Genomic DNA, 13,760 nt, shown 5'->3' with positions numbered 1-13,760 from the left:
AACAAAGAAAAGTGTAAAATTTCCAGAAAGGTAAGGGTTGCTTTAATGGCATTAAATGATATATTTAGCATTCATCATTATCCAGCATGTTTTCACTTGTAGCAACAGTCCAGTCAAAGTTAAATTGTCTCACTTTAATGTAAATGAAAAAGAACAGCTGGCCCCAGTGGTTCAAAACAACCACTGATGCAGGACCTTTACATCTAACAGAGTATTTTGACAGTGTGGTTTTTGTATTTTTACTGCGGTTAAGTATGTTAGGCTAATACTTCCTCCACCACTGCATTAATGAGAGAGAGAGAGAGAGAGAGAGAGAGAGAAAGAGAGAGAGAGAGTTCCTGTCTCTTTAAATATTTAACCCCTGCTGCTCCTCCTCTGTGTGTGTGTGTGTGTGTGTGTGTGTGTGTGTGTGTGTGTGTGTGTTCGTTCGTTCCTTCCTTCGTGATGGCCGCTGCTCAGGACTCTCCTCTTTATCTGGGCTTTGATTTCAGCACGCAGCAGGTAAATCTTCCTCTTTTATTTCATCCGACATTCACGCACCTGCACGCGTTTCACTGGGCGACGTGGTTCACGTGTTACCGCGTGCACGCAGAGTTACAGCGGATTTATCGCGCAGATGCGGAAGAAGCAGATGGCGGATTGTGAAGCAAGTAGCCTACTTTGTACGTGCGAAAAGTCTGTTCACTACACGTACTTCAACTCTGAGTACACTATACACAGTACATGTCAGAAAACACAGTCCTTCATTTAGAACACATTTTTATAGGGCTTTTACCTACTTTAGTTTTAGTTTATGCACCTACACTGCAAAGTAAAAGCACTCCATTCAGTATGTTTACTTACTACAGTAGGCTACTCATGTAGTTACAGTTTGATGTGCTTGTACTTAACGTGAGTCTTTATATTCTCTGCTCCAAGACATCTGACAGCTGAAGCCATAGATATCATATATATCTATGGCTGAAGCTACACAGCTCCTCTTTTTCCAAGTACAACTGTAAAAGCCTACTGCACCTTAACGCATCAGTAACATATTATAACAATGATTCTGACACTTACCTTTCTGGAAATTTTATACTTTTCTTTGTTGATGGCACACTAAAATGTAGGCTAAGTGAATTCCACCAGAAATAACAACTTATAATTATAACATTGTCATATGGTTCGAAGAAAACTCCGACCAATTTGACCACATTGCATGGAGTTTTCTCCTGTCCCGTCTGTCTTCCCCACCTGGAGGCCTCCAAATCAATGTTAACAGATTCACACTCTTTTTCTATCACAACTTAATCTTAATCCTTAAGAAACATGTAAGATGTGAATCATATTATACTACTTACATTTAGCAGTGCATAAACTTCATACATTAACATTAGACCTTCAATACATCTCTGTCAATTACACTCTCACACTTCAACAAATTAACTTAACTTAGTAACTATAAATTAAACAAATGTTTACAAAAAAATCCATAAAAAATTGCAGGAGGATGGATGGCTTTTACAAAGGAATAGATAAATAACATAAAAATAAAAATAATTACATCTCAGGATAGTGATGCTCCTTGTGCCACCACACATTACTTCATGCCAATTTCTTAAAGTCCTTTTATGTGTCCTGTTTCTTTACAAAAGAAAAACCCTGAAATTCTGGGTGTGCAAACAATTTAAATTAAACTGTAAAACATTCCTCCTTCTCATTGCCACATCTATCTCCCATGAACATCTCTCTTCCATGAACAGTTCAACAGTTTTCTTTCTTTTCTGTGTGGAGCAGTAGACCTAGGTTAAACAGCTCTCTTTGTTCACTGTGTTATTTCCTTTTCCAGGTGTATTTCTTCTCACTCCTTGCAGCACTGAGTAGACGTTTGTCTTTCAAAACACTGCAGTAAAACTCTGAACAGGACTGCTCAAAGTTGAGTGTGATCAAGAGCTCACTCCTCATAAGCTCCACGGAACACCTCTTCTCACTTCCTCTTCTCACTCCATTTGTTGGCCATTCTGGAAAAGATCCTTTCCACATATCCAGTGGATGCTGGGATGCTCAGGATGTGGCTGATGACGGACAGCATGTTAGGTAGGTCAGCTACTTGAAAGAGAGCCACCCACCTGGCAGCCACATCTTTGGACCATTCGTCTTCTGCACCTTCTCAGAGCCCCTTCAGAGTGGTATTTGCAGTGGTGCATTCATCATAAAGTTCATCCATGTTGACTTTTTGGGTGAGGTTGAGCTTATTAGTGACCTTCTCTGTGTCACTGAAGGAAAGTCAGGGCTTGAAATGAACTTTTTTACATGGTAGCACTGGTGCTCCTAATTCATAAAGGTAGGAGCACCAGCAACATTTTGGGAGCACCCACCTTAAAGCTGCAGTAGGTAGAAAGCCTGAAAATGGTTGATTTTTGAGTCTCATCTGAGTTAGGTTTCGTTCGTCTCCGCCCTGAGCCCCTCCTACCAGACGAGCACGCGAGTATTTTATCCTACTTGGTTCTATTTCTCCCTCTCTGGGAGCCTCGGCTCTCCCTCACCGCGCATACCCCAGAGGCTCGGCTCTCCCTCTCGGCGGAGAGCCCTCGGCTCCACTCCCATGGCCAAACCTCGCGCCCTCGCGCTGGAATACCTATTTTACCTGGTGCACTGTTCGCCATTGCCGCTTGCTCTCCCCTTCTGCCAGCGGCACGGGAACACGCATATGCAGTAGAAAGCCAATAGGAACGCAGTGGTCTGAGCTGACCTTTGATTGGTTGATGCACATCGGCACAATACTGATTCTTTAGAGGCTGAACACAGAGCCATGGTGAGGTGCAGAAACCTATAGTTTGTCTCAGACCACTTGATTTACAATATGCTTAGAGGATATTATAAAACTTTACTCAATTATACCAAAACAATGTTGCCTACTGGAGCTTTAATGTAAGAAGCACCAATAGTGTAATGGATTTTTTTATTACAACAAAAAGTCATTATAATGTATACATTACACTGTACGTTTATAGTACACTTATCATTAACAACTTTTTCAGTTGAAGACATTTTTAGAAAAGAACACCACTGAACACCACTGTGAATGAAAGAGAATCCTTAGATGATGATAATACTGATGATGATGATGATGACTGTCATCATCATAGCCTGGAGTAGCCTGGTGTTGCCACACCTAATTCGCAAAACGCGAATGGGTCTGGACATGGACTGTACATTTCCTCTATTCCCGAGGGGCTGTATCAACAGCTGTCACTCATAGTGCCCCTTCACGCAATTGGAAAGATGGAAAACCAATCAGAGTAAACGACACATGTGACGTAGGCTAGCACAACACCACTGTAAACAGACCAGCAAGCAAGTGCAGTGTGCAGTGGAGATGAGCTGTGATGATGTCTGGGAGCGAGTGTTTCCGTCTTTGCGGATTTCCTCCTCACTGTCGACTCCGAGTTGCATGGCTGTAATTCCCAGCTTGGTCGCTTCCCTGACCTGCTCCTCCATGAGAGCAACTAGCGGAGAAACAACAATAGCCACTGGGTTTTCACTGAGTCCCATCTTTTTCCCGATCAATGGAGCCAGCTGGTAAATTAAACTTTTACCAAACCCTGTAGGAAGGACGACAAACACATCCTTTTTTTCAATAAAGGCTTTCAGTGCAGCCGTTTGTTCTGATTTTAAAGAAGCGCGTTTATGATTGCATGGCCAGACTGAGTTGCAGAGCGAAATAGAATATGAGCTCGCGAGATTAGGATGGTTTCACCAGGCTAGTTCAGTGGTGTTCAGTGGTGTTTTTTTCAAAAAAAAAAAAAAAAAAAGTCGCTTTGGCTTCTAGTTAGCTCTGAGTGACAGAAGTTCCATGGTCACAGAGTGATTTGAGACTAATAACCAATCTAAAATCAGCATTAAAGGTCAAGCTCACATTTGATTGGTCACTGTCAGCTCACAAGGTAGAGAGAAGCCTGGGAACCTTATCAATGTAGCCTACTAACTTGAGGGGGGAAAAAATTTTATTTATATATATATATATATACAGTACAGGCCAAAAGTTTGGACACACCTTCTCATTCAATGCGTTTTCTTTATTTTCATGACTATTTACATTGTAGATTCTCACTGAAGGCATCAAAACTATGAATGAACACATGTGGAGTTATGTACTTAACAAAAAAAGGTGAAATAACTGAAAACATGTTTTATATTCTAGTTTCTTCAAAATAGCCACCCTTTGCTCTGATTACTGCTTTGCACACTCTTGGCATTCTCTCCATGAGCTTCAAGAGGTAGTCACCTGAAATGGTTTTCCAACAGTCTTGAAGGAGTTCCCAGAGGTGTTTAGCACTTGTTGGCCCCTTTGCCTTCACTCTGCGGTCCAGCTCACCCCAAACCATCTCGATTGGGTTCAGGTCCGGTGACTGTGGAGGCCAGGTCATCTACCGCAGCACTCCATCACTCTCCTTCTTGGTCAGATAGCCCTTACACAGCCTGGAGGTGTGTTTGGGGTCATTGTCCTGTTGAAAAATAAATGATTGTCCAACTAAACGCAAACCGGATGGGATGGCATGTCGCTGCAGGATGCTGTGGTAGCCATGCTGGTTCAGTGTGCCTTCAATTTTGAATAAATCCCCAACAGTGTCACCAGCAAAACACCCCCACACCATCACACCTCCTCCTCCATGCTTCACAGTGGGAACCGGGCATGTGGAATCCATCCATTCACCTTTTCTGCGTCTCACAAAGACACGGCGGTTGGAACCAATGATCTCAAATTTGGACTCATCAGACCAAAGCACAGATTTCCACTGGTCTAATGTCCATTCCTTGCATTCCTTGTGTTTCTTGGCCCAAACAAATCTCTTCTGCTTGTTGCCTCTCCTTAGCAGTGGTTTCCTAGCAGCTATTTGACCATGAAGGCCTGATTGGCGCAGTCTCCTCTTAACAGTTGTTCTAGAGATGGGTCTGCTGCTAGAACTCTGTGTGGCATTCATCTGGTCTCTGATCTGAGCTGCTGTTAACTTGCGATTTCTGAGGCTGGTGACTCGGATGAACTTATCCTCAGAAGCAGAGGTGACTCTTGGTCTTCCTTTCCTGGGTCGGTCCTCATGTGTGCCAGTTTCGTTGTAGCGCTTGATGGTTTTTGCGACTCCACTTGGGGACACATTTAAAGTTTTTGCAATTTTCTGGACTGACTGACCTTCATTTCTTAAAGTAATGATGGCCACTCGTTTTTCTTTAGTTAGCTGATTGGTTCTTACCATAATATGAATTTTAACAGTTGTCCAATAGGGCTGTCGGCTGTGTATTAACCTGACTTCTGCACAACACAACTGATGGTCCCAACCCCATTGATAAAGCAAGAAATTCCACTAATTAACCCTGATAAGGCACACCTGTGAAGTGGAAACCATTTCAGGTGACTACCTCTTGAAGCTCATCGAGAGAATGCCAAGAGTGTGCAAAGCAGTAATCAGAGCAAAGGGTGGCTATTTTGAAGAAACTAGAATATAAAACATGTTTTCAGTTATTTCACCTTTTTTTGTTAAGTACATAACTCCACATGTGTTCATTCATAGTTTTGATGCCTTCAGTGAGAATCTACAATGTAAAAAGTCATGAAAATAAAGAAAACGCATTGAAAGAGAAGGTGTGTCCAAACTTTTGGCCTGTACTGTATATATATATGTGTATGTGTATATATATATATATATATCTATATATATATATATATATATATATATATATATGTATATATGTTTTTTGTTTTTTTTTTGTACCAAAACGGTCGCAATTTCGAGCCCTGAAGGTGTGCCATAGTGCAGAGAGAGAGGTTGCAGGGAGCACAGCCAGCTGTCTTCTGAAAAATCGAACCATTTCGCAATGTATGAGGTTGCTGTGTTGAGGAATGCAGTGAAATCTGCCCGTGCCTTGTTTGCGTCATGTGGGAGGAGACGCTGCAGCTTTGCTTTTGTTAAGTAGCCATAAAACTGGTCATTTCTTCTCTGTGCGAGTTTTTTCTTTGTAGGCAGACATGATGGAATATAACTCAGCACAGGTGGTCGAATCACTTTCCAGCTTCTTTATAACTTCTTCAAAGAGGGAGAGGATGTTATTGCAGAACAGGAGGTAAACCTCCACATCGTCAGCATCTTCCTCAGTTGAGTGTTCACTGAGCTTTAACAAAGCTCTGATCTGTCTGGGACACTCTTCCCCCAGGCTGATGAAATAAGACCTATGAGCAGTCCAGGTTTGCATAAGCCGAGAGATGGCAGGATTAAGGGACAGCCACCTTGTTGAAACATGTCGCAGAATCTCCTGGAACTCCACGTCACAAAATTCACCAAACTCTTTGAGTAACTCCCTTCGTTTGGCAGATATGGAGAAGTGGCCATAGATCTTCAGCACAACATTTTCCACGTCTACAGTGAGCTGGTCGAGAGCATGCTTCACTGTGTTGTGCATAATATGGGCATGGCAATTCCTTAGCAGTAGACCTTTTTGCTTTTTCTTCAGGTTGGTGAAGACGGAGTTGTGGATTCCATAATTTACAGCAGTATTGTCTGCACTATATGCTGTAACTTGATCTAATGATATGCCAATTTTATCAAGGGATTGTTGTATGCCATCTACTATAATCCCAGCAGCTGACTCATCTGCATTCTCTACGAAATCAAGCATTTTGTTGCAGATTCCACTTTCTGGACTAAAGTATTGTACAGCAAGGGGAAACATCTTCCTGTTCCCCTTATCTGATGCATCCGTCTGTATGGCAAATGGGACGGGTTTACCTGACCCGCCTGTTAAGACATCAACAACATTAGCCACTGCCTTGGGGGCCAGGACATCTTTGGCCACTGCTTCTGCCTTTGTTCTCCCCAGAGACATCTTCTTTCCGATTTTGGAATCATGCAGAATCTTTTGGTTGAGCTTGTGTCCACAGTCGGCACTGTTATAGCTGAGGTTGTGTTTAACTGTGTGGTACACCTGCGTTAACTCAGCTGCTGTGATCTAGAGGGGAGGAGTAGAAGGAGAAAATATTAATGAAATTTCATAATTGTGCAGACTGGGGTGAAAACATATGTCATTGTTTGCAGTCACACTGTCCACACAGACATATCTACACACAGAAATATCTTTAAATCTAATCTAAATCTAAAACTATTTAAGTAAAACAATTTTCATTATTGGTAAGTAAATTCATTCATTCATTCATTCACTCTGTTTTTATGTAGCATATTGTTAATCCATTAGTAGCCTATAAGTAGGCTAGCTATGCAATTTTCCAGATTGGTAATCATAATAAAATATAAGTTTTCTTTACATGCACTTATGTATCCGACTGTAAAGTTTAAACTTCAACCTTAATAAATCATAACGTAGCCTGATGTCACTGAAGAGGCCATTATAGCAGGCCACCTTCATTTAGAAAGAAAATCAGTCCCTAGTAGTAGCTAAGTTATGAGATGTGATTAATTTAGCCGACATTAACGTTGGCTAACAAATAGACACACATGAGATCTACCATAAAAAAACAATAAAGAGTTAAAAACTTACTGTATCAGCCTCAGGAGATATTGGGGGTACGAAGAACTGTGACACTGTTTGGGGCGTCGGTGGCTTAGTGGTAGAGCAGGCGCCCCATGTACAAGGCTGTTGCCGCAGCGGCCCGGGTTCAACTCCAGCCTGTGGCCCTTTGCTGCATGTCTCTCCCTCTCTCTCCCCCCCTTTCACACTTCACTGTCCTGTCAATTGAAGGCAAAAAATGCCCATAAAAATATCTTTAAAAAAAAACAAAAAAAAGAACTGTGACATTGTTTGGTTCTTGCTCGCTCTGACATTGCGGGAATGTTGTTCTCCTGAAGCACATCTGCTAGGCCACCGTGCGCCACAGAAAACACTCGCCGACAAAGTTTGCAGTTTGCTTTGTACTTCTTTTCTCTCACACTATCAAGCCAAGCACTTGAATCTTCCCACTCTCGCCTGTATTTCTGCATCCGCTTTCGTTTCACATGTGGGGGGGTATCGGGAGGAGCTTCAAGACAACTCAGAAATACGGGACAAACCCCGTCCCGTATTGATTTAAAACGGGACGCACCATTTCACTGTCAAATACAGGACAATTCCGTATTTTAAGGGACGGTTAGCAACTCTACCTGCTACGTCGAGCTAGCCCTGAGATGATGGTTTCGCATGGAGCAGTTCTGCTCTCAGGATGTGGAGTTTTTGACTGTGAAATGTCGACCCTTTTCATCTTATATGTTGCACAAATTGTTTTTAAATGTTTTGTTTCTTTTTGCTTGGGGTATGCGAAATGTCATTTCGTTATTGTGCTGTGCAAAGAAATGACAAATAAAGAAGTTCAGTTCAGTTCATAACGTTATGACAACACAGCATCCAGTTGCTAATGGCTAATGTTAGCCTACTGTAGCGTAGTCTCTGAAACATTAACGTTATGTTCCTTGTGCATTTCCACCTACTAGTAACGTTAACGCTACTATCTAACGTTAGCACTGTAACCTTATTCTAAAACTCATCAGTCATCACTGACTCTGGGGTTGCGTTTGACTGTCTTGGTTGTAAGGTTACACTCGCTCTCTCTTCTGTGTATCTAACGTTACCTTGCCAGCACAGGCGTCTATCATAGACGTCATGAGGACTTAATGGAGGAAGGGGGAGGAGGCCGTTAGTGGGAGGTGGAGTTGCAGGAGGAGGGGGATGGGACTTTGGAGGGAGGCCGGAGTTGTGGATGTTCAAATTTTTTTCTAAGTGCTGAGTAGCTTTAACTACATGAAGCTGATAATGCTTGTGTAACCTAGCGTCCTGGGTTCGCCTAATTGAGTGCAGCTAATAAAGCAATAAATGGACAGGAGTCGAGATAACATGTTCAGTGGCCACCGCTTCTCTCTTTATTCAGAGCAGTACAGCAACGCCAGGGTGACCATATTTTGATTTCCAAAAAAGAGGACACTCGGCCCAGCCACGACATATCCTACTTAAATGATACTTGCAGTTTACTCAAAGATGCCTTATAATTTTAATATATTTAAAATTTATATGTATGGATAGAAATGACAAAGAGACAAGAGACAAATAATATCTCTCAAAGACAGAAATTCAGATAGGCCCCAATAGGGGACACATACACACACTAGAGTGTGGCGATCCGAGCCCGACGGTACCTGACGGGTCGGGTGGGTTTGATCAAAAATGTAGCTATAAATTGTATTGGGGCTGGGGTCGGATTCAGTCAGCTTTCACTGAAAATGTAGTGTAAAAATAAATAAAATCCTGTTGTCTGTCCTGTTTATTGCTTGGGCACTGTTATTTACGTGACAACACCTGAACATAACACACACAGACACACATTGGCTGTTTGTTTCTAACTTACCTGTCCCCTCGCTGGAAGTCTCGGACCTCCAGCTGCCTGCCTCCGCCTTGATTAAACGCTGAAAATAAAATAAAATAAAAGAGGGAGACAGGTTTTTCCTATTTTATCTTATTTTGTTTTATTTCTCCCTCTCCTCTCACTGGAAGCATCGGACCTACCACCTCCCGCTCCCGTCTCAAACACGGAGGTCTCCCTCTCCGCACGCCCGGCCTGTTAAATAGCCTGTAACCGTAACAACTGTGTGACACAAACTCAGTGCTTTGGTCATTAAATAATGTAGGGCTCGGTTCGGGTTCGGACAGAAATATGCGGCCCGTGCCGCACTCCAACACACACACACACACACACACACACACACACACAAACACACAGAAAACCGGACATTATCATCAGTTTACAAAAACCCCCCGGACGTGAAAATTGGACATGTCCGGGCAAAAGAGGACGTTTGGTCAGCCTAAGCAACACCTAATGGCGAAAGTCCCCCTACAACAGCCCTATGGCAACTCTGGAGGGACGCACTACTTTGCATAGGCCAAGCCCTTTGAATTACATTTGATTTGTTTAAAAATTGCAAAATATTGACTGATTGATATCTGTAATGCTAATTTAGCCATGTTGAATCCCATTCATTTATGCTAACAACATTAGCAATAAGAACTGCCAGCGGTTCAAATGAACATGTAAGTCTTTAGTTTTCACTGCCTACCCTCCCTCTCATTTCAGGAGTGCCTCTTCCCTGTGGTCTGTGTGCATCTCACTTGGGTGTTGACAAGTACTTTAATTGAAAAGTAGCTAGCTAAAAACTTCATAAAAAGTCGCTAATCTCTTCTCTCTAATTTCCTCTCTCCTCTCTGTGCACATAAGTTATACAGTATTTTAATAGAGCTGAATTCTTAATTAAGTTTTTCTCATTCACATATTTTCTGTTTCTGCTGTCAGACGATGGAACAAGTGTGAAATACTGAGTGAAATGTGGCCCAGTAAAGCGGCTTTCACACAGAGTGCGGTTTTCCGCCGCGCCCACCATGGGGTAGGGCGCAGAGCAAGCGGAGAGCAAGGTGTACAAGCGCGCATCGCGCACATATTTGGCGCAAGTTGCTAAGCGACCGAAAAGTATTCCGGTTCCGGTCTGACGCCCCGGATTTCATCATGTATCTGTCCCTGCTTCAACGAAAAGCCCTGGCTTTTGTTGTTCTTCTTCTCCTTCTTCTTCTTCTTCTTCTTCTGGGGAGGAGGAGGAGGCGAGCAGCAGCAGCAAGAAGGGTATGGGTCTATGAAATCCTCATGGCAAGACAGGATTTGGGGGACTACAGGTTCGTTCAGGAGCTACAGCTCCATGATGACCGCTTCCAGGTCTACTTCAGGCACAGAGCAACACAGCCATAATTATTTTCTCCTCCATCTTGCTGTTCCCTAATTATTTTCTCCTCAATCTTGCTGTTGATCTGAATTTTTCCACCAATTTCTTTTCACACTCCACCACATTCTCTGCTATTGGACGCGCTGAGGTGTCGTCACAGCGTGTTGCGGTCAAATTAAAAAAATTTCAATTCGAGCGCAGGCTGGCGGCGCGCTCTTGCGCCGCGCTAGCACATACACAATGAATGGGTTCATTGGCAGAGGTCTGCGCTTTGCGCGCTCTATGATTAACGCCAGGGCCATGCTGGACGTGTTAGTGCCACGGAAGGCGCTTGACTGTCCACACAGGCAGCGCATTTCGCCTGCGCTCTCCGTGCCGGTTAAACATCGACTCCACTCATCTGTTCCCGTCAGTACTCGTTTTTTCACTTCAACAAGTCATTTTAAACATGGGTAAGTCCATATTTTCATCGTTTTTTATAATGTAGTAAGTTAATGACAATTTGTCATTGCATGCCCATGTATTGGCCGTTTTGGCAACACAGTAAATGTCAAGAAGCATTACAGGCAAGCACAACAAGAAACAACATGCAAACTAGTCCATGAGGCATGAGTTCAAAGAAAGGGTTTTATTTTGAAGTCCTCATTTAGACCCCTTGGTGCTAGGGTGTCGAGTGTGTATATCCAGTATAACTCTCTCCTCAAAAGTAGAGAGTCCACATCCCCTCCCCTGCGAGGGATTTTTATAGATTCAATTCCAATGTATTTCAAAGAGGATACACTGTGGCACAACGTTGCCAGGTGTACGATAATTATCGTATTTGTACGATAATTTGGCCCTCTGTACGATGTACGATCAATAATCCCAAAAAAGGCCAAATGTACGATAATTTGACCATTTCATGAATGTGTGGTTGTAATCAGCCAGAGTTTTTTTTGTGAGCCCTGAAGGCATCTGTTCCCATGTGACATGTTTCCAGCCAATCGCACTTTGCTTTGCATGAGATACGGTTGACGTTTGTCTCTGAACAATGAGCACGATTGGCTGAATGGTCAGCTGTACCCACCCCACGAGGCGCTAGGACCCATCAGGAAGTCGAGCAAGAATGAGATTCAAAACAGAAGAAGAAGAGGAAAACCAGAAGCAAGGAAAATGGAAAAAAGAGTAAACACTACAGTGACTATATTTAAGCAATATCACACGAGAGGGAGTGATGTTGTAATGTATATCGTCACGGCTGTGATTCGGCCATAGGCACTCGGCCTGCAAAGACAGTTACAGGCGTGACAATATACAGTACAACATCACGAGCTCGAGTGTGATATTGCTTGCATACAACAGGTCAACAACAGCTTAAACAGCAATGCTGACTAAGGAAATGTTAACAAAAGGTGATGAAATAAATTATTAAGTAATAATGAGTATGTTACGTAGCTCCGCTAAAACAAACATTTCCCCCAGTCCGTTGCCAGGCAACGCAGCACACACGCCAGGGACTCACAAGCTACTTTGTATTTACATTGATATGCAACTGTGTAACTTCATCCAGTTCTGCTGATGAAACGTTGGCAAACCTGGATGTTGGCACAGACGGATTCAGCTTCCACTCTCTCTCATCCTCATCAGTACCTCATCAGATGATCATTGATAATTCCTGACCGTGTTCACTTAATTTTTGCTCCTCTCCAGTTTGTCGAGCTCGACTGATGTTACACAAACACACCTGGAGGTCTGAACAGAAGAGTCCTGGCTTTCCTTTTCCTCGTCCTCTCCTGACGACCACTCATAATTTAATTCAAATGTAATTTTGGGGAAAATATCCATCTTCTTGGTGTAACACTATAGTGTCAGTTTGCGTCAATGTAGCGAGTGTGACAGCTGGTTAATTAACGGTTGTATTTATATTTATAACACCTGTGAGCGGAGTGATTTTACTGTTACATGTCCCAGTGATGTTATACTCTATATCAGCACTCACGGAATGCCTCTCGTCCAATCACATTACTCGGTCGAAATTAACTGTTGTATAATTGCCTATAGCGCATCAGTAGGATTGTTATTTTGGTAATAATTTCCCTCAAAATACGACAAATTTTGAGTCTCTGGTACGATAATCCTACATTTCCCACCTGGCAACGCTGCTGTGGTGAGCTTGTGTAAAAGTGGACAGCAACAGGACTGGATGGGTCATTGTTTCTGATTGCACATCTGTGTTCAGTGATCCTGGTTTTTTAAGGTCTTGTTGTTTTGCCAATGTAGGCTAGGCCACAGGGGCACTGTAACATGTAAATGACATCTCTTGTTTTGCAGGAGATGATGCTGTTGATGTGAAATCTCTTTCCAGAGTGAGGGTGGTTGAAAGTATATGTTTTGTATGTAGAATTACATTGTTGACAGTTTCCACATCTATAATTCCCCGGTCTGATTTAAGACAGAAAGTGTGAGGCGACAGGAGGAGGTCAGTTTGCTCTCACCAGCATGTTGCAGAGGTTGGGGGGTCTTTTATAGATCACTCGTGGGACATTGTTAAAACATTCTTTTAAAGAAGGGTCAGAATAGAGGATGTGCCAGTGGAGTTTGATGATTCCTTAGATTTCCCTTCCCACCGGTGAGTATTGAATGCAGCATGATATGTTTGTTTCAGATGTTTTGTTTTTTCGTGTGTTAAGGCATTCGTTTTGGGAAGTCCTGTGAAATCTTGTAGCCCGGTGGTGATCCATTCTTCCTTGTACCCCTTCTGTCTGAAGCGGTCCTGTAAGATAACTGATTGCTCCTGGAAATCCACCTCATCACTACAGATTCGTCTGATGCGATTAAATTGTGAAATAGGACGGTTCTTCTTTAGAGAGGTGGGGTGGTAGGATTCACCATGCAGTAAAGAATTTTTATCTGTGCTATTACGATATAGGTTAGTTTTCAACACATCCCCTTCCCTCTCCACCAAAATGTCTAAGAAGTTCATTTTTTTAGGATCCATCTCCATAGAGAATTTCAAATGTTTGTTTTTATTGTTCATAAACACATGAAAATCCCTCA

General features: G+C 42.7%; 1 protein-coding gene across 1 annotated transcript in view; it reads left to right on the top strand.

Moving 5' to 3' along the window:
* The first annotated feature begins 379 nt into the window (after nt 1-379).
* Nucleotides 380-13,760, top strand: part of xylb (xylulokinase homolog (H. influenzae)) — a 195,252-nt gene continuing 181,871 nt past the window's right edge. Inside the window, exon 1 of the mRNA XM_033639227.2 lies at nt 380-501. Coding sequence (XP_033495118.1) covers nt 445-501 — 57 coding nt within the window. The 5' untranslated portion in view covers nt 380-444. The remainder of the gene's footprint in view (nt 502-13,760) is intronic.

The sequence above is a fragment of the Epinephelus lanceolatus genome, chromosome 20 (genome assembly GCF_041903045.1).
Source record: "Epinephelus lanceolatus isolate andai-2023 chromosome 20, ASM4190304v1, whole genome shotgun sequence".
In the NCBI taxonomy this organism is placed as follows: domain Eukaryota; kingdom Metazoa; phylum Chordata; class Actinopteri; order Perciformes; family Serranidae; genus Epinephelus; species Epinephelus lanceolatus.
This window is presented reverse-complemented; position numbering and strand designations above follow the sequence as displayed.